The sequence below is a fragment of the Sceloporus occidentalis genome, unplaced genomic scaffold (assembly GCF_023333645.1).
Source record: "Sceloporus occidentalis isolate IW3139 unplaced genomic scaffold, rSceOcc1.0.p SCAF_31, whole genome shotgun sequence".
Taxonomy (NCBI): Eukaryota; Metazoa; Chordata; class Lepidosauria; order Squamata; family Phrynosomatidae; genus Sceloporus; species Sceloporus occidentalis.
Genome location: NW_028317011.1, coordinates 11706485 through 11731596, shown reverse-complemented (window position 1 = coordinate 11731596; position 25112 = coordinate 11706485). Strand labels below are relative to the sequence as shown.

General features: G+C 34.5%; 1 protein-coding gene across 1 annotated transcript in view; it reads right to left on the bottom strand.

Annotated features, from left to right (window-relative positions):
* LOC149298837 (hepatocyte growth factor-like) overlaps positions 1–25112 on the bottom strand; it is a 43191-nt gene that overhangs the window by 5674 nt on the left and 12405 nt on the right. The window contains exons 5-15 of the mRNA XM_089487202.1: positions 24931–25073; positions 24303–24423; positions 16701–16819; positions 13406–13571; positions 9076–9203; positions 8597–8699; positions 7173–7306; positions 6275–6313; positions 6044–6137; positions 4030–4104; positions 381–524 (exon numbers count right to left, since the gene is read on the bottom strand). Of these exons, the coding sequence (XP_089343328.1) occupies positions 381–524; positions 4030–4104; positions 6044–6137; positions 6275–6313; positions 7173–7306; positions 8597–8699; positions 9076–9203; positions 13406–13571; positions 16701–16819; positions 24303–24423; positions 24931–25073 (1266 nt within the window). The remainder of the gene's footprint in view (positions 1–380; positions 525–4029; positions 4105–6043; positions 6138–6274; positions 6314–7172; positions 7307–8596; positions 8700–9075; positions 9204–13405; positions 13572–16700; positions 16820–24302; positions 24424–24930; positions 25074–25112) is intronic.

Below are 25112 nucleotides of genomic sequence, written 5' to 3'. Positions count from 1 at the left end.
TATATGAAGCCAGTGTATTCTCACTAAAACAAACCCATTTTGCTATATTTCTGACAATACACAGTTCCCTAACATCGGTCTCCATAGACCAAACTATTTAAGGTCTCTGATTTTTCACACATTATCATATGACCTCCCTTCGGCAGAGGAAAATGTCCACAGCTCAAGTATCTTGTCTCTGAACTTATGTCCCGGAATACTTTTGGTAAGGGATAGAACCTGATGGACTTCCCTCTGACACAGATTTTATTACTAATCTGAAATTATAATTTGCTCAGAATACACCAATCGGGTACTCTCAGGCAGAGTACACATAATACTCAGGACAATCATAGAGGAACATGAAGTCATTAAGATAAAAAAGAATCACTCAAACTCACCTGGAAAGTTTTAGAAGAACTAAATGTGATCCTTTTGGCCCGTGAACCACCTGTGAAATGTTCCTAACTTGTTTATGTTTTTCTGTTGTGCTATAAATATTGCGGGTCCCGAGCCATACTTCATAATCCTTGATGTCAATATCCCTGTAAAGATATAAGTAATGTCAGTATGCCAGTACAGAGATATAGATAGGGAAACAAACCAATATAACAAAATCACTTGAATTTTGTATGTGCATAGCCTCTATTTAGGAAAAAAAAGGAGGGGGGGAGAAAAATACCCTTTTAAATTTCAATGACATTTTATTTTGAGCTTAGATACCTACAGATGCATCTTTTGTGATTTTATATATATTCACTCAATTGTTTCTAATACTATTTTTTTATTAATTACAAATTACACAAATACTAAAAATATTCAAAATATTTATATCAAGTAAAACAATTTAATTAAAATACTAGTGTAGGAGAATATTCTATAGTACTGGGTTTTACTATGTCAAATCAAATTTACTACTCAAAACTGTCCACATATTTGAAAATAACAATCGTTTTGTTCTGTGTATCCTTTTAATAAACATCATTACTGGAATTGTATTGCATCATATCACAGTTCATTGGGAATGTTTTAAATAAAGAACCAAACAAAACAAACATTCTATGTGCCCTTAGAGAAAGAAAATTGCATTCTACAGATAATTGCACTGGAAATTAAGAAGATTTATTCTTAATGCTGTTTACTTTGTTTGCAATTTTTAGACTAGATAATTTATTAAGATATTGTTATAACAACTTGTGACATCGAGTCATTTGTCACTTCTTATAAGACGACCCCCCAAAATCTGAATATTAATTTAGGAAAAAAAGAAAAAGCCTGAATATAAGACCCTATAGGAAAAAAGTTTTACTAGTAAATGTTAATTCACGTAAGCTATGTAAACAATTTTTTTAATAAAAGCTGTGATTGAGAAAAATATTTTTTTTGTTTTTATTTCCTTTTATTTTACAACCTGTCCCCCAGTTATGCACATCTGCCCCCAGGCTTGCCACTCTGCCCCAGAAATGCCTTATACCCCCTATATGCCACTGTGCCCCATGATATGCCTTTTAACCCTCTATATGCCACTGTGCCCCATGATATGCCTTTTAACCCTCTATATGCCACTGTGCCCCATGACATGCCTTTAAATCCTCTATATGCCACTGTGCCCCATAATATGCCTTTTGACCCCTTATGTGCCACTCTGCCTCCAGAAATGCCTTATACCCTCTCTGACAGCCGGGGAAGGTCTCCACAATGGATGCAGACAACCCCTGCTGCTAACGGCACCTCCTTCCGGCTGCAACGGAAGTTGCCTACGCAAATCGTGTAGACGTCTACCCGCTGCCCCGACTACACACCAGGGAGTCAGAAGCACCAGCAGCGGAGGTTACCAGACAGGAGGATCCAGGTCCCCTGCAGCGCTGCGGGGCATCTGGATCTTAGTCTCATAGTAAGACCTCTATTTGAGATTATAAAACGAGGGGTATTTTTCAGAGCATTTGCTCTGAAAAAAAAACGTCTTATTATCGAGCAAATACGGTATTTCAATGAGTTGGATGCCTAGTTAAGGATATCCAGACTTGTGGGGGATGAAAATCACGGGAAAAATTGTTCCACTACAGCTGCAGATCTGATTTTATTGCTGGTACAACAGCTGCCTCTGAAGGTATATATTAGAGAATATGTTGGTTGTTTACAGTGAATCTATATTAAAACTCCCATCAGCTTTGTGGTCCATACTTGAAATAAGTGTGCTGTAGGAGATGACATGCAGTGCTTATGGCTCTAAGCCACTCTGATAAATGTTCAAAAAGAAAAAGAAAAGCCTATTTATTAAGCAAAAGATCATGCTGAGCAAACACGGTTAAACTTCAAACAGGTTAAGAATTTTAAAAAAGCAACATTTTCATACAGATTGATGAACACTCAGGGTATGTTATGGATAGAGTAAATAAACAAATATAGAAATACATGTGCTCATATAAGGATGGGCAAATAATACTTTCAACCTCTATGATGTTCAGCCCCTTGTTATAGTCACGTAGGCATACGGCGCTGTGAAAAATTATTTGCTCTCTTCCCGATTTTTTTTTTTCCTTTTTTTTCCAGATTTGACACACTTAAATGTTTTAAATCATCAAACTAATTTTAATATTATGAGACAAAGATTACAAGAGTAAACATAAAATGAAGTTTTTAAATGATTATTTCATTTTTATAATGAAGAACTAATTAACCCAATTTAACTGATAATAGAGTTCAATTTCACTAGGCATACTACCAGTGCAGTTGAATCTTGCAAAGTGGATTAGGCTAAAAAATGAAAATCAAGAAATTTAGGAACAAAGTCATTGATATCTATCAGCACATTGACAACTCATCCAGGAGGTCACAAAAGAACCCAGACTAACATATAAAAAACAGCAGGCCTCACTTGCCTCAGGTAAGCGATGTATGCACAATTCCACAATAAGAAAGAGAAAATGGCATTTATGGGAAAGCTGCAAGGTGAAAACCAATGCTGACCAAATAGAACACCAAGACTCTTCTTACAATTGCCAAAAAACATCTTGATGACCATTTGGAATAATATTCTGTGGACTGATTAGTGGAACTTTTTGGAAAACATGGCTCCCGTTAAATCTGGAGTAAAGTTAACACAGCTTTCCACAATACGACCATCATACCAACAGTCAACAAAGTTGTGATGGTAATCTGATGGTCTAGGGCTGCGTTGGCTGTTTCAGAACCATAATTGATGGAACCATGAATTCTGCTCACTACCCGACGATGCTGAAGGAGAATATTCAGCCATCAGTTTGTGACCTAAAGCTTAAGAGCAGCAGGGCAATGAACCGAAGCACACAAGCAAGCCCACCTTCGAATGCCTCAAAAATAAATAAAGTTTTTGGAATGACTTAGTCAAAGTCCTGACTCTGAATCTGATTGAGATGCTGTGACATGACCTTAAAAAAAACAAAACAGTTCATGCTCAGAAACCCTCCAATGTGGCTGAATTAAAACAATTCTTCCAAGAAGAGGGTACAAATTCCTCCACAGCAATATAAAAGACTCATTGCTAGTTACTGCAAACATTTGATTGCAGATGTTACCACAGGTAGGACAACCAGTTATAAGGTTTAGGGGGCAATTACTTTTTACCTGCAAGAAATGAAATGATCATTGAAAAGCTTCATTTTGTGTTTACTCACATTGTCTTTGTGTTACATTAAAATTAGTTGTATGATATAAAACAGACCTTAGTGATCCCTATTTAAATATCCAGTATTTCCATAAATTTCAAGTTCATGTGTGAACAAGAAGCAACAACAGGAGCCAAGAGATATTTTGTGGATGATCATTTCCCCCCATAAAGAATGGGACTGCAACATGGCATTTAATACCAATGGAATTAAAAAGTAACTTTTAATGTTGCTTAGTACTTACATTACAAAAAATTATTTATTTTTGTAATTTATTTTTTCATACCAATAGCTGCTTTTTTGGTAACAAATATATTTTTATTTATAATAAAATACAGATTTTTTTATATTCCCTATAATTTAAATAGAATATAAAATAGAATTTCAATGAGTTAATATTTACCCAGAGAGGAAACACTGCTTTGCTGTTAAAACCCAATTCTCTGTTATAAGAGATCCTCCACACTTATGTTCATTTCTGAAAAATAATATGAAAATAAATAGGTCATACATTTATTCACATTATGTAGAAAATGTAAATCTGTTTATTATTAGGTTTTCTATTTGACATTTAGAAATATGGGAGTATTTGAAAGGTTATCAATAGAGTGATATGTTCTGGGTGACTTCCAAAAAATGTAAATGTTATGGGAGAGTATAAAGGCATTTTATTTCATTTCACCTCTGGCTAACTTAAGATTTGTCACAGTACTTCAGTCAAAAAGGGCAGCAATTAAAAGGGTTAGCTTTACACAGTTAATCCAAATCACACAGATGTTCAAAACATCAGAGAGTAGGGTTGGACAAATCCCAGACTAATTTACGGCTGATCTTTATTGCTAAGGAAAGACAGCAGGATAATATAAATGCTTGTTTGTTTTTTCTTATGTCTTTTCTTTTTTTTTTGTTTCCTGTAGGTCTGTTTCAACTGAGGATCAAACATCTGGTTAAACTAAGCAAATCTGAATCACTTATGCCCAGTTCTAATCTTTAATAGCTCAAAGCAAACTATGTATTAGTCAGTAAGATCAATTGCCAACATCATACAAACGCAGCCACTACATAGAGATTTAAGCCAAAATTATTACAGCCAATGGTGTGTGTTTACTTAATGCATTCTGAGCACTCAGTGGGTGCAGCATGCATAATCGGGAGCATGAGAAACGGGGCTGACATACTGTTTTACACATACCGCCATTGGCAGTAAAGTTAGCATACTTTTCCAAAATGTTAACCCTTTACTAGAACGTCATAAATATTCTGTGTTGTACCTAGAATCTAAGAACCCATTAGGCACCAAAAGCCACTGTCCAAGGCCTTTCGGAATAGGGTTCAAGCTCTGGACTGTTGGTGTAAAAACAAAGGATCCTGAAATGACCCATTATGTTGCATTGCTCAAGGGTGTGGTAGATCTTTGGCTCTGCTTAAAGGGACCTCTCTCACTGCGCCTTCATGTTGATGTGCACCACTAGATGATGCTTAGTCCCTGGATATGATATCATATCCCAGAGCTCGCTCTCAGGCCACACAAAGAAGTGTGAGGGAGTGGTGAGAAAGGTCTTTGCGGAGGTATAAATGCACATTCTATCCATTAGACCACCAGTGATGATGCAGATCTGGGCAGCTCAAAATTGCTTCATGAAATATTTCAAATCACAATCATTGTGATTATTTCTTGCCAATAATTTTGTTCTAATATGTTAACCAATTTAAGATGTTTTAGGTGACTTTACTTACCCCCAATTACAGTTATGACCACATTGTTTCCTATATTACAATGGAAAGTTTACATATTTAGCCCCCCCCCCACATCAGGAGTTACATTTTAATTGAGATGGTGTGGTTGAGAAAAACAGTGGGAAATAATGTATAATGTGTGTCTGTGATGGATACCAGGCATCTATCCACATACTTTGGTTACTTCAAAACATTAAAAAAATTAATTTAGATGGGAAAATGTTTCTTTATAATAAAATGTTGTTGGTTTTTTTTGTACTCTAAAGCATAACATTTTGGTGATAATCATGATTCTTAAACTGCAGCACATTTATGCCATGCTCAGGGCAAATTAAAATTCAATGGAATTTCCCCAATCCTGCACCATTAAGCCAGAGAATGTGCGTGGCCGTGGCTGCTGCTTATGTTGCTTGCTTATTTAATTTCCTTGAAAAGTGTTCTTAATTTGGAGAATTACAATGTTCTGGCTTGCAAAAGTGTTTGGATTTTCAGATAACAATTTCAATGTCTAGTGAAAGAGTGTAGTGAAGCAAGAAAATTAATCCCTGTTAGTTTTAGATACAGCAGACATTTTTAAAGGAAATTAGTGAATATTATTTTATGATTTATTGATTTATAACGTGTCATCATCTTCCACAGCACTGTGCAATGTGGTCAGGTGTAAAGATGAATTCAATTACCTGTATCTTAGACTGACCATCCAACCATTTCTTGTTTGTGCTGGAGATCCATTCACGACTCTTACTTGTTTAGTTGATGCACAGGTGCCTGGGCCTAAACAAATTTACACCAAGACATTAGTGTTTTAGAATGCACTTTATTAGCTTTAGAAACCCAGTGCCCATAATTGCATAAAGTGTTGTCCCATTATGTGATCAAACATCTTAAAATATGCTGTGAGCAACACTTACTATCCAGGTTTGCCATCAAAGGACTTGCATCCCCTTCACCTGAATAAATACAAATACATCAATAATCATGATTAGAAAAATATATTTAAAATAATAAAACATTCAGATTATTTAAATTAGCGCTACAATTATTCTAACATTTGCATTTAGCTTCCGTTAATTTTGTTCTGTCTTGAAATTCTGTGACTAAAAATACAAAGGGCCCTTCTGTCTTCCCTTTGTAAAATTTTAATCAGGCTCCATATGACTTAATGCCAACTTTAAGTTGAATAATTTGCCAAATAAAGTTGGAAGATCATCCCTTAAATTTACCCTATGAGCAAATAATTACTATGCCATATTAATAAAAAGTATATATTAGGGCTATAGGTTTATTTTGTCAATAATCTGACTTGATATGTACGTCTGTCTCATTTAAATCTACTTGCAATCACACATCCTTCCTTTCTTAGTCAAAAATAGTTTGTGCTCAAGTGCCTATACTGTCAGACAGAGAATTTGTCCTTGAACTTTACGTACCGTATCAACGTGTTCTAGATATGTCGTCCCTGATGGATGCATTTTTGATTATGTGATATGCCTTGGAAAACCAACCCTAGATTTATTTTTGGTTTAGCAAATTTATGGAATTCATGATACAATTCCTGAATGTTCCTTAGTAATCTAATTTAATGAAAATTTTATTTTAGCGGAATCTTTAGTTAATAAGATCTATATCTTCAAAGAGATATGCTTCTAAGAGATTCAAGTACAAGGATTTAACATGTAGTTAACATGCATTTGGTATGTTAGAAAATAATTTGAAGCAGTGATAAATGGTTTAACTATGAATATATTTCAGGAAAATTAGGGTGACTGGTTCACTGACTACTATTTTATAACAATAAAATGTACTTACATCTGGATATAGAACAATAGTCCCAGGGTATTAAAGGATTATCTGTATAGCACCATGGTCCATGGACATCATTGTCAGGGTTCCGGCAGTAGTTTTTTTCAAGTATAGATACATCAGGTTCCTTAAATGTATGCCTAAGGTACACAAAAATAGAGATATGTCTATGTATAGTAACAAGAAAAAGTGAACTTTTTCACCTTTGGAATTACCAGCATTTTTGGATGAATTTGTCTTAAAAGATATCATCTTCACCTAAGTTACAATAATGAACAAACACAATATATTTGTCCATTATTGTCCATATTGAATACATAATTAAAATATTCATAGAGTCCTACGCTTCTTGCTTCAACAAAGGCTAATTGGAGTTAGGAGGTAGAAAACCTGTTGATGTGAACCATGCTTTGTAAAAAAAAAAATCAAAAACTGTAACCCTTTCTTGCTTTATGCAAATCAACAAAGTAATCTTAAATAATTTACATTCAGCCCATCAGTGAAATTGCTTATTAATGGAGAAAATGTAGTACTACTACTCAAGAATAACAGCTAAAGGCTTGAAGGAATCATTGGAACTGGTTAACATCTCTGTTCATGAGTCTACCATATGCAAATCATTGAACAGACAAGAAGTCCATAGCAGGAAGCCGTGAAGGAAGCCGCTCCTCTCCAATTTAACAGTGCTGTTTCCATGAAGTTTGCCAAAAGCACCGTGACACTCCACAATGCTCCTGGACTGATAAAACTAAGGCTGAATTTGTGGAAAGAACACGCAGCACTAGGTTTGGCGTAAATAGGGCACCACATACCCACATCAAAACATCATGCTAAAGATGGAGAGAGCATCATGAATTAGGGCTGCATTGCTGCCTCAGGGTCTGGACAGATTGCCATACTTAAGGGGACGATGAATTGCCTAGTTTATGAAGGTATCATACAGCATAATGTCAAAGAGTTAATTTACTTTTTCATGCCACTGTACCCATATAAATTGGATCAAGTTCAATATTGCACACGGACAAAGAAGTTTTTCTCTAGTTTCTTTGTGATCTTTTAACATGCAAACTATGTATGAACATTTCAAATGCACATGTAAATTTAAAAAAATACTTTGTAATTAAAACTCTTTTTATGTTCATTATTATCTTATTTGTTTATGTTTAGACTGATGTAATAGGTGGATATTTCTACAGACATAGGCTACTTACAGAAATATTTAGACTTATTAAATGGAAAAAAAAACCACATACACCTATTCATTAAACTAAGGATATCTAATTTTGGCTTGCTATTTAAATTATGAATATAGATGGACCACATGCCCATTATAAAAAATATTATTCTTCATACATTCAAGAAAAGTAATAAAACACTAATTATTATCTACATTGCATACTTAATTTTCCATTTAATACATGCTACGTTACCTTCTTAAATCCGCCATATTCTTATCCCACATGGAGCAAGGCACCCTGAATCTTGTTCTAGATAAAGTACCCTTGTAGGTAACACCATTCCCATAATAACATTCTGGGTAAAAATAACCAGAAAAGAAAATGTTTATTTAAGCTAAACAAAGCAGGATAGGCAAACAACCCATCCCAAAGGAGATGGTAGAGTATCTGAACAGCAGCTGCTGCAAAGGCGCAAACATTGTATAAAATAAAAGCTTTGCTATTAAACCAAAAGATAAAGATTCAAAAGCTGAAAAAATACACACATGGATCAAAGGCTCTTTGGACAATAAACTATTTGGGCCAAAGAGAAAAACAATTTAAAATAAAACTCCAAAAGTAGTCATACAATATTGATAATGTACTATTACACCAATAATAATGTAAATATAATTTGTAATATCTCCATGACCCTCTCTGACATACACAGCATGAAGTTAGATAAAATGTACCTTGCTGATTAGAAACTTCACATTTAGGTATATGCGAGCAGTGTCCAATTCGAACATTTGGATCTGTAGTAAAACACCACGGTGACTCTGAACCATCAGGATTCCGACAATAGTTTTCATTCAAATCTCTGTAAATAATTTAAAATGCATAATTGTATTTAGAACCCAAGGTAGAACCTAGTTATTTACATACATACACATCATCAATCGAATGCATGCATTTAATATCGTTATCCCTTCTATAACATGCTCATTGTAGTACAATTTACACGGTGCTATTGCCTTCCACTGTCACATACTCTTTATGTATGCTAAGTTTTTGTATGATGTGTTTTCTTAAAATCCCATGCCCTAACATATTATCCACGTGTCCATTAAAAGTGTATTCATATATTCATTTTAATCTATAACAATAAATGTTAGCCAAGCTTGAGATAATTTTATGCCTATGACTAAAGACAATCTATTTTCTTACTTTGCTGTGGGTTCCAAAAAGTTAGTTATGTGCTCTCCTGACTTCCAAAAACAGGGCTATCGGAAAAACAGTGGGTGGATGAAGAGATACCCACTGGCAAGTTCTTGTACAGATCAGCATGACCTAGAGTCTCCAGGTGAGTTTCTTCTCTCTCTCTCTCTGAGCAGGTAAGAGGTGTCATTCATTCTTTGCCTACTCTTTGCAGACTTTTCCAAATAAACACTGTCAGGGCTAAACCTGGTCTTACAGGTGACTAGCTCCATCAGTTCATGAGATCACTACCACAGAACATGGAAAGTGTCAGGTGTAAGTTCCCTGGTATGTAGATGAGTTACAGACATAAAATATTGCCATAACAAAGTATAATATGTCATGATGCTTTTAGAACCTTTACTACTGGCTCTCTTGCTTCCAAAAAGTTATAATATTCAACTGATGGTCTATTAATTTACTTTACTATATATAGATCTGTAAAGTGTGTCTGGGTCAAAGTACGCCAAAAACACTATTTTCATTCTGTGTAAACATAATCAGACAGCTTGTCTATCTGGGCTTTTATCCAGTTGGTATTTATATTTTCTCATATTTTATTTTTATTTGCATGCCACTATTATGTAATGGGAATGGTTTATGTCACTACTGAAGGGTATTAAGATATCCTAACAATTCTGTATTAGATTTGCTAATAAGTCAGTGCATAATGGAAAGGGAGGATGGGTAGAGCAAATTAAGAAGAAAAAATAGGTAGAAATTATATACAGTGGTCTTTGTCCCTACCATTGTACAAAGGGAAGATTTCTGGTAAAAGGAGTTTTGAGCTGGACTGGCTGATTGAGTTCATCTCAAATCAAGGAATTATGGCTGTGTTATATAGGTTGAAAATGATTTGCGTCTTGCTCAAGCAGTACACATCCAATTGAATATATATTGTGTATATACACATTCCTTTACTTATGGTAGTTGCACATGCAAATATCAACTTGCATTACAGATGACTTGAAAATAATTGCAGTAAACGTGGACCATGTTTCAATGTTTTTCATGAAATCACTGACCACTGATTAGGCTCATTTGGTGTTTATGCAGCATTACATTACATGTTTACAAACTGTGGGGTCTATTATATCATACTATTCACGGATTTGTCGAAGCAGAATCGCTACAAAAGCCATTTTTCGAGATTGTATCTGCCTTTGCCGCTACACTGCAAATAAGTTGTAACAATTATTTTCTCCAAGTGAAAGTTTGCTTTGATATGGTAACCCATATTTTAACATCGCAGATGCTCCAACAATTTCATGCAGAAGTGTGTAAGATGGGAACGAGGGACAACAATAAGTTTTAGGGGCTCTGAGCAAAAAAATAAAAAATAAAAAAAGTAGCAATAGAGCAGGGGTGTCTGTAACAAACTGGATACAAACAGTTTGTTATACTTCACAGAGCATAATACTTGTCACAAATATTTGCATTATTTACATTACTCCACCTAAAACTTTATTTGTGTGAGCTTATGGCGACATTTGTTTTATTTATGTTGTCATAATAAGAAAATGCAGAGCAGATAAACGTAAACTCATTCATAAATGCGTGTAGATCCAGAGTGTAGTGTGACCAAATATGCTATCGCCATTATTCAATTTTTTGTCTGTAGTTTCTGTTCTTTTAGGCAGAGGTTCCTGCTGTGTTCACCACTAGTTTAGGCCTTTTTGTTCTTTGATCTCTAAAAATTATATTCACAGACATATTTTAGAACCTTAAAATGTATGGTACCCTAAACATGGATGGATCAGAATTACTGATATTGTTCACTGTCTCTATTAAATATATTGACATGCTTGAGTTCAGAGCAGGGCTACTAAAATGGTGAGGTTTGAAGGAAAAATTACCAGGAAAGACTAAAAGATCATAATATGTATAGCTTGGAGGCAGGAAGAGCGAGAGGAGATAGAAACACTTAAATCCCTTAAAGCTTTTAAATACTTTAAGGGATTTAACAAAGTACAGAATCAGAGGTTTCGATTTAAGAACATTTTTCTTTAATAAAAGGATGGTTGGTAAATAGAATAGCTTCCCAGCACAAGAGAGGTTAATGCAGTGAAGAAATGTAAACATGCATGGGATAGGTATAAAGATATTGTGAATCCAAGGCCTACAACTAGGACTAATTTAAGGTCTGATCTCTACACCAGAAAAAATGAACAGACTAGATGGGCCATCTGCTGTAAAACTCAATGTTTCTGTTAAATATTTGTGTAGAAAGAAGGGAGTGATGGACACTGATAACATTAAGCTCTCATGCATTCTAAAATTGTAATTTTAAAAGTAACTTCTGAAATGAATTACCTCAGACTTGCTCATAGCAACACAAGAATATTTTCTATAGAGTAGACAATGCAGTTTGGCTTAGAAATGAGCTATTGCAGCTCTGACCTGTCTGTGTGTCTTTACTGTCTGGTGATGTTCAAAAGATAGGAATTTCCACAAATGTATGAAAAAAACAGGATTTTTGGCACTTTTGAAAAGAGCTATGAGTATTTCTTTTTTGAGGTGAACATAAAGTAGAAACATCTGCTATAAAACATTTTTTAGTTTTTGCTATTGAATGGTACACTCTACCAATGTACCTCCTATAAAACAGTCCAGCTTAAATTGTCTAATCCTAAGTGTGTTTTTTTTTTGGTTTATTTGTTTTTACCGCAAACTGAATATTCTGTTTGCAGTTTTTTGGTTTCTGTTTTTATGCCTTATCACGTGGTTATATCAATAATTGTAAAGGCATTAAATATGGACTAATCATCGTAGTATATAAAAACAGTTTGCACATCAAGAAAATTATACAAATGCTGGTTGTCCACCAACATCGTGAAGTAGAGATGCAGTTTTCCCATCCTAACCTTTGAAAAACAATAAGGATCACTATAAGGATAATTACTTTACATTACATTCATTTATATATGCTAGATTCACTAGCACTGTTACAGTAGGGGAAAGTGACAATATTTAACAGACAATAACACTATTAAAAAAATCCATGAAATATTTTTATATTAGGCCCTTCTAACATAGGTTCAGACAGTCCTTTAATAATCACAAGTCTTAATAAAAGACTGACCAAAACGTATGTTCAGTAATACACAACTGGCATTGGTGGTATATTTCTGTTGAGGTCTGCCCTAGGTCTGACCTGGGGCATGATACACACAGTGCTAGGTAGATATACCAATCAGGCTGCACTGGACAGTCTTCTATAATGTAAGTGTGCAGTTTGCAAGTTAGAACACTGATTTCTCCAACTGGATCATTGGAAAATGGACCGCTAAGCTGGTCAGCCTAGATCTGTATTTTCCTACTGTCAACCAATAGTGGAAGCTCATGGTCATTGGAATGGCAAAGGTATCAGTACCAACAAATCACTTCTGTTTTCCATGAAGACTCTTGAAGTGACAACTGAATACCAGGTTTCTTGGCAAAACCATCACTGCAAACTCAAAAGCATAATGTACAGTAGTTATAAGCACAGATGGAAAGTGCTGTACTTAAAATAGCTTGCAGTGCCTGATAACCCTTACCACTTTACTACAATATCTGTCCATACATCCTAGACCTGTTCTTCGCATAGGAAGGAGAGTCGATGATACCTTCCTTAATATGCAAATGTAGCATCATAATACGTCTTAATGATATATTACAAACTGCTAACAGGACAAACATATTCTTAAAACTAGTGTCTCTGGCCAGACAAGCAAGTCAGTCACTAACTGGGTGAAGTAAAATCTCAGTAGCAGAGTCTTGAGTATTTATTTGTTACAAACAATTCACAATGATCTAAATTCATTATACATAGTGCTCACTTACTTGCATTTGTAGTTCTCTGGGGTAAAGTTGTGCTCGTGTGGAAATTGGGAATCCCACCTCTGACAAAGAATTCCATTGTATGTTGTTCTTACGGTACCACGGTATCCTTCACCTTGACCTTTTATACAGTCTATAGTAAGGTCTGTATTGTTCACAATGCTATATGCTATAAGAAAACACATTGCATTAATTAAGATACATATAGTAATTTAATCAATATGATCTAGGAATAGTAGTGATTCATGTTTTAAAAGTATGACATGCAAAGTAAGCATGGTTATGAAGCTATGTTAAAATAAAGACACAGACAGAAGCACAGAGATGTAATGTTTTTAACACTGTGATGGTTTCTTTTAAAATTAAAGAGTGGTAAATACATTAAGCAGCTTATCAAGTTTATTTGAACTTGCTAAGTTCCTGAAAGACCTCACACGGGTGTAGCTACTGTTATAGAATCATCCACATGGTGGACACAGTGAATTTACCTGTATTTAGCTACTTGCTCTAGTGCCACCTAAGTTAGCCGTACCTCAGATAGCCAAGATCCTCATTGATGCAGGACAAGCATGCTCACAAGCCTCTTGTTTCTATATCTTCTATATATATCTTCTATATTCTTCTACTTCCAAGTCACCTGCCAAATCCACACTGCACTGAACCCTGGACCCTATGTGTGTTTGGTGGTAGGTAAGTGATACTGCTTCCCAGCAAGGGAACATGCATGGAAAGGTAGCTATTGTGACAGACCGACCAGGGGGTAGGGTGACTCTAGGAACCGTCACAGCTATCCTGACCAAGAACTGATTCAAAATGAATATAATAACGTTAATGTTATTTGTAATCTTCATCCTCCCGTCTGTGAAAGGCCTAAAAAATCCACAGGTGCTGTACAAATAAATGTACTGTTAATGGTCTGTTTTAAGTTCACCAGCCCAGGTTTCCTAACCTGAACCCTGCACTCTGTATGGATGAATGTGAACTGGTTAAGACTTTTATTGAAGCATAGTTGATAGCCTATTCTCTAAGGATTTAACATATAACCCGTTCTTTATAGTTAATCACCAGTCCTTACATTAATGCTTAATTCCAGTGCTGTTCTTTGTTATACTGGGTATCAGCATTGCTTAACAAACCAGAAATATTCTATTTATGGATTATTCAGGGCTTAACTCACAAGCTTATTTCACTGGGGTGCCTTGTGACCTTGGACCCCAGCAAATACAATGCAAATTGCATTGGCAGCTGTGGCTTCTTGCTAAGCTCTGGGGAAACATGCCAACAACTCGTGTTCAGAGACTCTTTCTCCCCAGCTGAGATCTGAGTCCCTGTTGAATACCACATTGGTTTAAATAGAAGGGTTTTTGTAAAATAATTTTCTTTCTACAATCAGGGTTTCACAATTTTTACTATACATTAGATTTCTTAATGTACCCAATTTGCAGCCTATAGTTGGAGAGGGGTTGCCCATTTGAGGTCATTTTATTTCAGGTGACAGATGTACAAAGTTTTGTCTAGTGTTGCAGTAATCAGTCTAAACAGAAGCTTGTGCAGGTAGAGTGTCTAAGCAAGAACCTTGAGATAAATAGTTATATAATTATATCCAAAACAATTATTACACTATCATGTTTAGGATTCCCATGCAGATCACATATACCACACAAAACAGCAGAGAACCATTATTTACTCCAAACAATGAGGGCCAACTGGGGATGAACAGCAGTCATTAAAATATATTTATGTGGCCCCTGGTTTAGTATGTATTGCCATATGCTACCTCTACGACTGCATGTATCCAGCTGGTGGCTGCACACTGAAGGACCTGATCGAGCAGCGGTAATGTTAAGTGTGTGACCCTGTCAACCTCCAGGCCTTCCAACAGCGTACACAAATACTGTTTAATGTAAAGTTATCTAAAAACCCTGCTCACAACATCATACTCTGCTCTGCAGTTTACTAATCCATATTATTTTGTGATTATTTCCAACATTTTCCTTTAATGTAACTTTTTATAAAAGAATAATAATAAAAACTCAAATTACATTGTGAATTGATTATTATTTCATGTGGACAATTAAATAAAAGTAGAATTAAAAAAAGTAGATTACTTGATAAACAATGGGTTTTTTTTTGTTTTCTTTTTAAAGCAGTTCTAAAACTGTAGGTCCACTTTGAAGCTGCATACATATGTATATATGTCTAGACTGGCATGTAGAGTTAATTCACTAAAACAATGTAAATTAGCAAAGCCACAGGTGAGTCATTTTTGCTCATTGCAACCTTTAACATTTCGCTGCAGACATGATTCTGTAAAACTCATTTGTATTTTGGAAAGACCTAAGGCCAAAGCTAATTGCAAAGGTCACATAACTTAGACCTCCAATTACAATTGTGACTAATGGACACAGGAGTGAGTCAAAGTTCCAGAATAATAATGGCGTAAAATAGGAAATATTGTAGTATAGTAAAGATAATGGCAGACTTATTTTTACAAAGCTATAGTGACATGCAATAAAGAGAAGTATGTATGATTATATATAGAATATAATAACTTCTGTAATATATTCTACATATACTACATGGCTGTACTGGCTTATTTAAAAGTTAATAATTGTGTATAGAGGCAAACACTGGCAAGAAAGTTATGTATCTACACAGACAGATGTACTTTTTTTTTATTCTTGGTAAAACCTCACTGTAGAAAACACAGGAAGCTGAAAAAAGTATAAAAAAATTAAATTTCCAGGGAGTCAGAGAACATTAAAGAACATATCTACACCTATCTGTCCAAACATATTCGTAACTAGATATGTCTGTATTTTCTTCAATTCCTTAAGTGTGTTTGCCTGCCTATTCCAGGTATTCACTAACCTTTCTATGAATTACAGTTTTCTCACATTACCTCTGAGTATTCTACCTTCTAGTTCTGGCACTTTTTTTTTTTTATGTTTATCTCCTTATTTAATCCTTTGACATTCTCTATCTCTATCACATCTTACCCCTTCCCCTTGTTCTTCTAGGGTGTACATGTTAAGATTGTTTTCTGGTATTTTAGTAATAAATACAACTTTGGATCTTAGTTGCACAAGCCTATTAGAAAATAGCGCACAGTTAGATTTATACATGTATGCAAAAAACCACATTGCATACACAGAAAGATTAAACAAATTTAACTAAATGGAAACAAAAACATTAAAATAGTATTACTATTATTTTCTTTGCATGCTTCAGTTTGACATCTTGATTAAAGGTACAGAACAATAAAAAAAATTAAACAATACATTTTCTTTTAACTCACCACAGGGTTTAATTGCACAGAACTCCCAGGGGGTCTCGGGGTCAAGCGTGTAACACCATGGCCTAGACTTGCCATCCGGGTTTCGGCAGTAATTATCATCCAGTCTCTTATTAGGATATCTGGAAAGGCAGAGGCAAAAAAAACGTACATGTGTCATCCAAGCATGACTGACAGACACTGATCACCTTTCAGTTTAAAGGACCCAATTAGCATGGATTTCATGAACACAGCATGGCATTCCAAACTCATTAGGGGAGCTGGTAATAACAGGAGGGAAGGACATCTTTTCTCTGGGTAATGAGATATGCAATGTTTTGCTTGTTACTTGAGAATTAGACGGATTAACGTTATTATTTTTAAAATCATTATGTGCTTTATGCTGCATGTTTGTCATTATCCCCCTCTTATTACAAAGCCATATATTCTGCATAGAATAGCATAGTAATTGATTGCCAATTTCCTATCAACTTAAACTTTACAAAACCACAAGCTGCTGATTATCTACATTAATCTCACTTTTTCGAAAATTGAATTACTTGCCATAAAGCATTATTCTGCATGTGTGGTTAGGACTGGGTTTCTTACTTGGTAAAGAAAGTAGCTTTTAACAAGGTACTATCAAAAGTTTCTAATATAATTACAATACAGGGGATTTTTTTTAATACCGCTACATAAGTAAATATACAGTTCAGAGATGTAAAATTGTGTTAAATATGATTTGCCTATATATAGCTCTATTTACTTACTTTACTATTTATTTACAAAATTTGCATTTGTCAGTAATATTTTCATTGCGCAATACATCTTGTCATGGATATTGTTCAGTTTTATACAACACTTGCCAGTCTGTGTTTAAAGAAATAGCGTATTGGCCCGATTATAGGCCGCACTCCCCCCCCCACTATAAGTCTTTAAATTCGTACCGCCCGACACCCAGGACATGCAGTTCCAGTAGCCGGGCAGGTGTTTTTTTTTTTTATATGATTTACCCCTGCTGCGGGTAGGCAGCAGGGTTAGGATCCAGATCCCCCGCACCGCTGCAGGGGACCTGTATCCTCCTGTCTGGCAGCAGGTGGGCGTCTGCACGATGCTGCTGGGGCTTCTATGACAGAGCGCCGGCATGACATGACCTTCTGGTGCTCTTTCACAGCATCAGCATAGAAGCTCTGGCGGAAGTGGCAAGAAGCAGCAGAGGTTGTGTAAGTGCATTGCGCTGATGCCCACCGGCTGCCCCCGCTAGACACCATGGAGTCTGGGGATGCATTGGTATGTGAGGGGGAGGGGAGCAAAGCGGCATATCAGGGTGGCATAAACATATCAGAGGGCAGAGTGGCATATCTGGAGTTATAAAGCATATCTGGGGAGCAGAGTGTCATATCTGGGGGGCAGAGGGGCATATCTATAAGTAAGGTGCATTATGAATTAAGGGGGGGACACCTTAAAATGACTATTGGTGTTTTGTTTGTATATAACCTATGCTGACTAACTGCATAATAGATACCAAAAATGATAAAATATATGTATTACTGTTCAATAGATAAAATACCGCTTTACCATTCCACTCATGTGTATTTTTTCTCTAAAAATATATTTTTTCTTTAAAATAGCACCAAACTTTAAGGGTGCGGCCTATAATAAAGCCAATATGGCACATATTTATAGATATTTATAAATTCAGTCTTTAGAATCTTATATTTTCATATATGCTTACATGTGGGATGAAGGCACAATTGATCATCATCATCATCGTCGTAAATTAAAATCCCACTAGTACCGGTACTTAGACATGGCACTGAGTGTAAATTATCGATATAACTGAAACCTTAACAGTGTCTGAAAATACCAGGCTTTGTAAATCGAGAAGTCCGTCAGAAGCATCGACATTCCAAAGGCCTGTTCTACATTCATTCCAATGTTACACATTTCACAGCCCACTGGATCCTAAAGTCTGCCATCCATCCCATATAGCGGCTTGTTCTTCAATTCATTATCAAACCATTACTGAAGTATTACCGCAATTAGGTATTTTTAAAATAAGAGAGATACCAAATTGACATTTGAAAAGGGAAATAACATAAACACTTTTTGTTTGACCTACAAGGGAATGCATGCAATTCAAAAACAACATCAAGAAAGACAAGTATTTATTTTGGTATTCCCTGCCTTTATGGAAATTCCAGCATAATTAAAATCATCTGTCTTACTTTGTTTAAAAAGTGTTGTCATAGGAGTTCAAAGGCTGCAATTTCTTTTACCTTCACCCATAAATACTCAAAGTGATTTAATAGACCTATTACAGAACATAACTTCAGAAAAACCCTTTCATACCATAAAAACATAAAAATAATAGAGGGCAACATTTGCTTGGTTTATTTACTATGTATGCTGCTCATGAGCCATCAGCTGTTGTGGAGCAAAATATACTTAATATATTGTAATATGGAATAAGTAATGCAGACAAGTGAGAGCAGAATCCTTCTTGAGTACATAGAGTACATAAAGAAAATCCAAAAACAATAAGAAACATTTTTTATTCTAGTCCTATAATCTTTAAACTATGACAACATTATTCTACTAATATGCTGAAAATGATAACACAACCGACTAAGACAACTGCTTAAAATTGTAGCGTATTTTGGAAACGCACAAGCGTTGAACAAAATCATATTTTACATGTTTATTAGTAAGTAGTGGATACTTGTAATGTTAGTAGATAATTAGTAGTAACTAGATAATTAGTAATGTTGTTTGCTAGGGAGCGTAATTGTATTTAGACCCACATTCAAATACTATACAGCACAGTTCTATACAATTGTTTACTGTATAGTTAGCTTGTTTAGTTTATATTAAGGTACAGAATTTTATCATGTTAACTGTGCAAAGAAAATGATTAACTTTGGTAAGTATGACATCTATACTGAATTGCATTAAATTATAAGCTATCAAGGCTAATTGGATCTCTTCTTCAAGCATACTACGATAATTTAATATTAGAACATTAATAAGACATGACTTTCTCACGATATAAAATATTAAATATAGTTTTTCTCTCTCTCTCTCTGTATGTGTGTGTGTATATATATATATATATATATATATATAAATATTAGTGTATATATAATGGCATGTGACCATTTATGTCCGTAACTCATACCGCAAGACAATGCAGTAACAACCGCCGTTCTTAAACCTGCAGCTGTGCAGATTTTTATGATATACTAATAATTTGATGTATACAGTTTATTATGAAGAAATTAAGTCTGCGATCATGACGTAGCCAAAGGCTAAAATGTCTTATTATTCTACAGTATTATTTTAAGTGGTTTACAGAAATATGATTTTATTAGCTCTATTAAAAATAATATGCAGCTGTGGACTAACTTAAAGGTGTATCAAGCACAACTATTAAAAAACACAGATGCTTTATACCAACTCTAAAAAAAAAAACAAGTTAAAGATCTGGGGGGAAAGTTTTAATCCAAAATGTGGATTTGTTGTAGAATTAAAATGACTCATAAAGAGCAACAGAAAATGATTTCCTTCACAGATTTTTTGTATCTGTTGTGTCTTTAAATCTACTACCTTCAACAAGTATGAGATTTCCTCCTTTTTATTAGCTTTGCGTCAGTTAGTCCTTAAAAACACGTTTCTTACACATGTACTGTTTAATGTAAGTGGACTAATCATTTTCTTTGAATAAAATGTAGTCAGACGAAGAATGTTTGGCTATCTGTAAGTAATTTAACGATGGTCTTATGAAATACACTACTAAAATGCATTAGGGTTGTTCAATCATATTCAACAGCTATACTTTAATCTATATGAATAGTTAGAATATTTTAAGTGGATATTTAGTTTAAGTCTTTAGTTTTGGAAAGCTGGGATGGTGGTTAAAAACTATTAATTCCATGTCCTCTTGTGTATCCCTTCTCTTCAACTGTCAACGAAGTAGGAATAGGAGGGATAATAATAGTGGGGATAATTATGCAGATCCTGAGAACACAGTTTTAATGGTTGCTCTCATGGGTTTCTAATACACTTATTTGCCTTATTGAAGTTGGTAAGCATCATTACATGGGTTGATTGGGTGTATAGAACTGTAGGATTTGAGAAAAGCAACAGATTGCTTTAACAGTAATGCAACAATGTATGTTTCCCTTGGGGGAACCATTGGGGCTCTTGGCTCATCCTTTGATTTCTTCCCACCACACTGGTCATTGGTATCTTACTCAAGTATAACATGTACATCTGATCTTTTTTTTTTGTTTAACTCATTCACTGAACTGATTTGTTTTATCAATGGCCTATTTTAAGATGGAAATAGCTACTCTTCTTTATTCTAGCCAATGTCTCACTCAATATTGTAATTTGGTTGAGAATTTCATTATGCTATACATAAATTGTGTTTTTCTTCCAGTGATTTTATAAGGATTTTATATTGGCTTTTTAAATATAACAAAAAAAAAAAAAATATTGACCCTAGTGTCATTATTCTAAATAAATGTAATAAAAACAATCATCTGAACTTCCAAGCCTTAAAGAGGAGCTGATAACCTTCACACCTTTTTGGGGAAAGCAACAAATATGCTTTAAGTATTTAATGATTTCACTACTATTTTTTCATCTTAAAAAATACTTTTATTTCAAAGCAGTTTGGACCATGGCTCACCTAGGGTAAAACATTTTCTCAGTACAACAATTCTGAAAATGCATCTGGGTAGAAGATAAATTGGTAATCGTCGTTAAACTACAACAGGTCCAATCAATGTCTCACAGCTTAGATCTTGTTTGATGAGTGGTCACTGCTTAATGTCAGATGTCAGTTCTTTACTGGCAACAGCAACGTGAAATTTTTGCTTTTAATTTAATATACTTTATTGTGACAGGTTGGAGTATATTACAAAATTCTTTGCTGACAGGAAGACTGAGGGGGAATTATAGAAACTCATATATTATAGATATGAATATAACTAATAAAAAAAAAAAATTTTCACATGGCATGTGAATTATCAATCAGCTTTTTTTTTCTTTTGATTGAATTTATCTGTAAAATAAAAGAAGCGTCAGGACTAGATGTGATTTAAGGTTAGAGGGTGTAAAACTGAAGGGTTATGTAAAAAAATCTGCTTTACAGAAAGAGTATTAGATCCCTGAAATAGACTTTGAGTAGTAGATGAACATAAAGCTATTCTAAAAAACAACAGGAGAAAGTTATTCAAGAAGGGTATACTAGAGGTGCCAAGCAGTCCTTTTCTACTGTTCCTATGTAACTTTGTAAACCTAAAAATGAAAGCATGCACTTATAGAATGTTTATATTTTATTATTTTTTATTCCTGTACTTGCCTGTTAGGTAAGTGGATACAGTTCAGAGAAAATGGAGTAATAGCCCATTACCTGTGTAAGAAATGCATTCAGTCATGGGAATTTGCTAAACCAGTAACCTTTTGACTGCTTTGTCAAAGAGCCACAATGGGGGGGTTATAACAAAGGGCAATTCTGGTGTAAAATCGTAAAAGTTGAGCAATCACCAGGAAGATTCCATAGGTTGCTGAGGAGACTCCTCTACTTTGCCCCAGAATCGCTCATTTGTTTCCTATTATTATGATGGTTTGATTCATGTGTCTGCGTGAAAGACAAAGCAGTGATTTCAGGCCAGTAATCCTTTAAAAAAACATAAAACTGACACTTCTGGTTTTCATATCCCTCAATCATATAATATATTTAGATGTGATTTTTAAGAGAAGTTAGATATATTTTGGAAGAAGGTCAAACTGCTTCCATACATACATTTTTAGTAAGAGTGATACCTTATGTGCATGTTTAGGTATATTGTACATTATTAGTCCAAACTGTTATTTGGTGCACTAGTTATGTTCTGCTTACCCACTGTACAGCTCTACAGAATATGATGGCACTATGTGTATATGTATTTATGCCTGTATATATATATATATATATATATATATATATATATATATATATAGATATAGATATAGATATATATATATTGATAAATAGATATATAGATAGATATAGATATAATATTGTTTGGCATGCAAGTGAGGTTACTGTGGACACAGTACACATTGTGCTCTGTGCCACCATATGTGACCACCTATGCAAACAGATGATGGTGACTTTTCTGAAAAACCAAAACTTTAGTGGCTTATTGGTAATCCTGCATATTTACACTTTGTATAGCTGTGACCTTCTACAATGCTGTTAAGTAGTATAGAGTCTTGGTGCGTGCTTAGCAAGGTATCATCTTTATGCAATAATAATATGCCACAATCACGCAAATAGCATTGATAGCCAAAATATTTCTTTTATTTAACGGTTTGATGCCGGACTGCAATTATTATTTGACTAAGGCCATGGCGTAAATGTCCTTAACAACCCAACTCTATGAAATGTATCCCTTAAATGTATCAAAAATATACATTGCAGTTAAATGAGATGTTTAGGTACAATAATATGGAACACATTTATGTCCATATCGATTTAAATATATGTGATTTTGAATAGGCACAAGAAGAAACATTATATTGTGTTAATTTAGGATTTCAGAAACAATTTCACTGACATTTAAGGGAACAATCAATTTCCTGGTTGGACTGCTTTCTGGTTGGAAAACTGATATTGATTTCAACATTGATATTAAATTCAAGCCACCTTTTGTCTTGATGAACATTATTTTGAAGAAGAGGTGACATTTGAAGTGGTTTAAAGTCAGCATACATTTAGTTCCTAATTTCTTACGTAACTAGGACTGGAGTCCAACTTGGAGTCCAATGCTTTGTATGAAATTGCAGTTGGAAAAAAATAGTTTAACATACTTTACACTATAGTTTTAAAAATAGCCAGAACTAATGTAAAAAAAATTACAGAAAAGGTAGCATAAATTGAATCAGCATTATACCTAGCAGTAGGCAATATAGTTCTTTAATTAACAAAATGACTCAATTGTAACTTTTATTGGCGCAAAAAGAATAAAGTGGGACACTAAAGGGTTCTTGAATGGAATTCATTCCACTACCTGCATTTCTTAGTGGTAAAAGTTATTTTTTGACTTATTATTATTACTTCCCTGGAACAAGAGAGGGGTGAGGGAGGTATAATTGAAGATACCCATGTTCATTATATTATTTCTGCCCCACCGCATAGTGGGCGGGGGAAGAGGTAGTTTAGCACCCTGCACTCAGCTCTCTTGCCCGCGACTGAAAAGAACATTTTAAGCCACAGACACAAGCAAACTTCTTGTATTTTGGTGAATCTGTGGGTTATTTTGTAAGCATTAGAATGCGGGGGGCATGAGACCTCAGTCACTTCTAAACCTTTGAGTTGACCTTTAACTCGACTGACCATTCCATTTCTTAGTGAATAGACTCAAATAAATGGTCCTGAATTTTTCATCTAACATGTTTATCTTAAACTATAAATCAAACAGTTAGACTTGAGCAGCGCCTTTTTTTAAAGTATCTATGTATTTGTTTTCATATTTGCTTATTATTTTACACAAACTTTTATCTGCTTTAAATATTTTAAATACCAAATCCTATTTTTTTTTGTTGTTGTTTAAAAAGTATATCAAAAACTCTTACCTCTCTGGACGAAATTTATGCCTGTGCGGTCTTTGTAGATCCCAACGTTGACATTCTTTTCCTGACTCTGTATAGTCCATTGGCCCTCTGTAGTGCTCGCCATTACAAGACACACATTCCACTGGAAATGAAAGCATGATTTACTTATTTAAATCAATAGCTCCTACAAAGGAGTGTCCTGTACATCCCTAAATACAATATACATTATAACTGGTTTTAAATTGTATATATGACACATCTTACAGGAATATTAAAAGTAAATTAATGAATTACAACATTATTGAGATCTTGTTTTCATTTATTTTGATTATTTTCTAAATTAACGATAAGGTTTAAAAAGTGTAACAAACTTACACTTGATATCCTATATGAAATTATAAAATGACATGTCCTTTTCGCTATCAAATATTACATAAATACTCTCTGATCAAAGGTAAACAATTTATTTATGAAGTTACCCTTTAAAATACATGTATTAAAATAATCAAAAAGACAATTAAGAATTTGGAATATCTGATGCACATTTGTAGCTGCTATCAGCATTAGTTGTATGGTGCAAATCAGAAAAGAAAAGAAAAACTTTAGTTATTAAACATAATAGAAAAAAACTATTTTGATATTTAAATACCTTCTGAGCAAAAAGGGATGCCACATACTTCATGACGAACCTCTGGACTCTTGGTGAAACACCAAGGACCTCCCTCTTCTCCTCTGGGGTTCCGGCAATAGTTCTCCTTAAGGTCTTTACCTCGATAGCTCGAAGGCAAAAAGCTAGTTTTAAAATGACAGTACAGCATAAGAGTGCGTGCA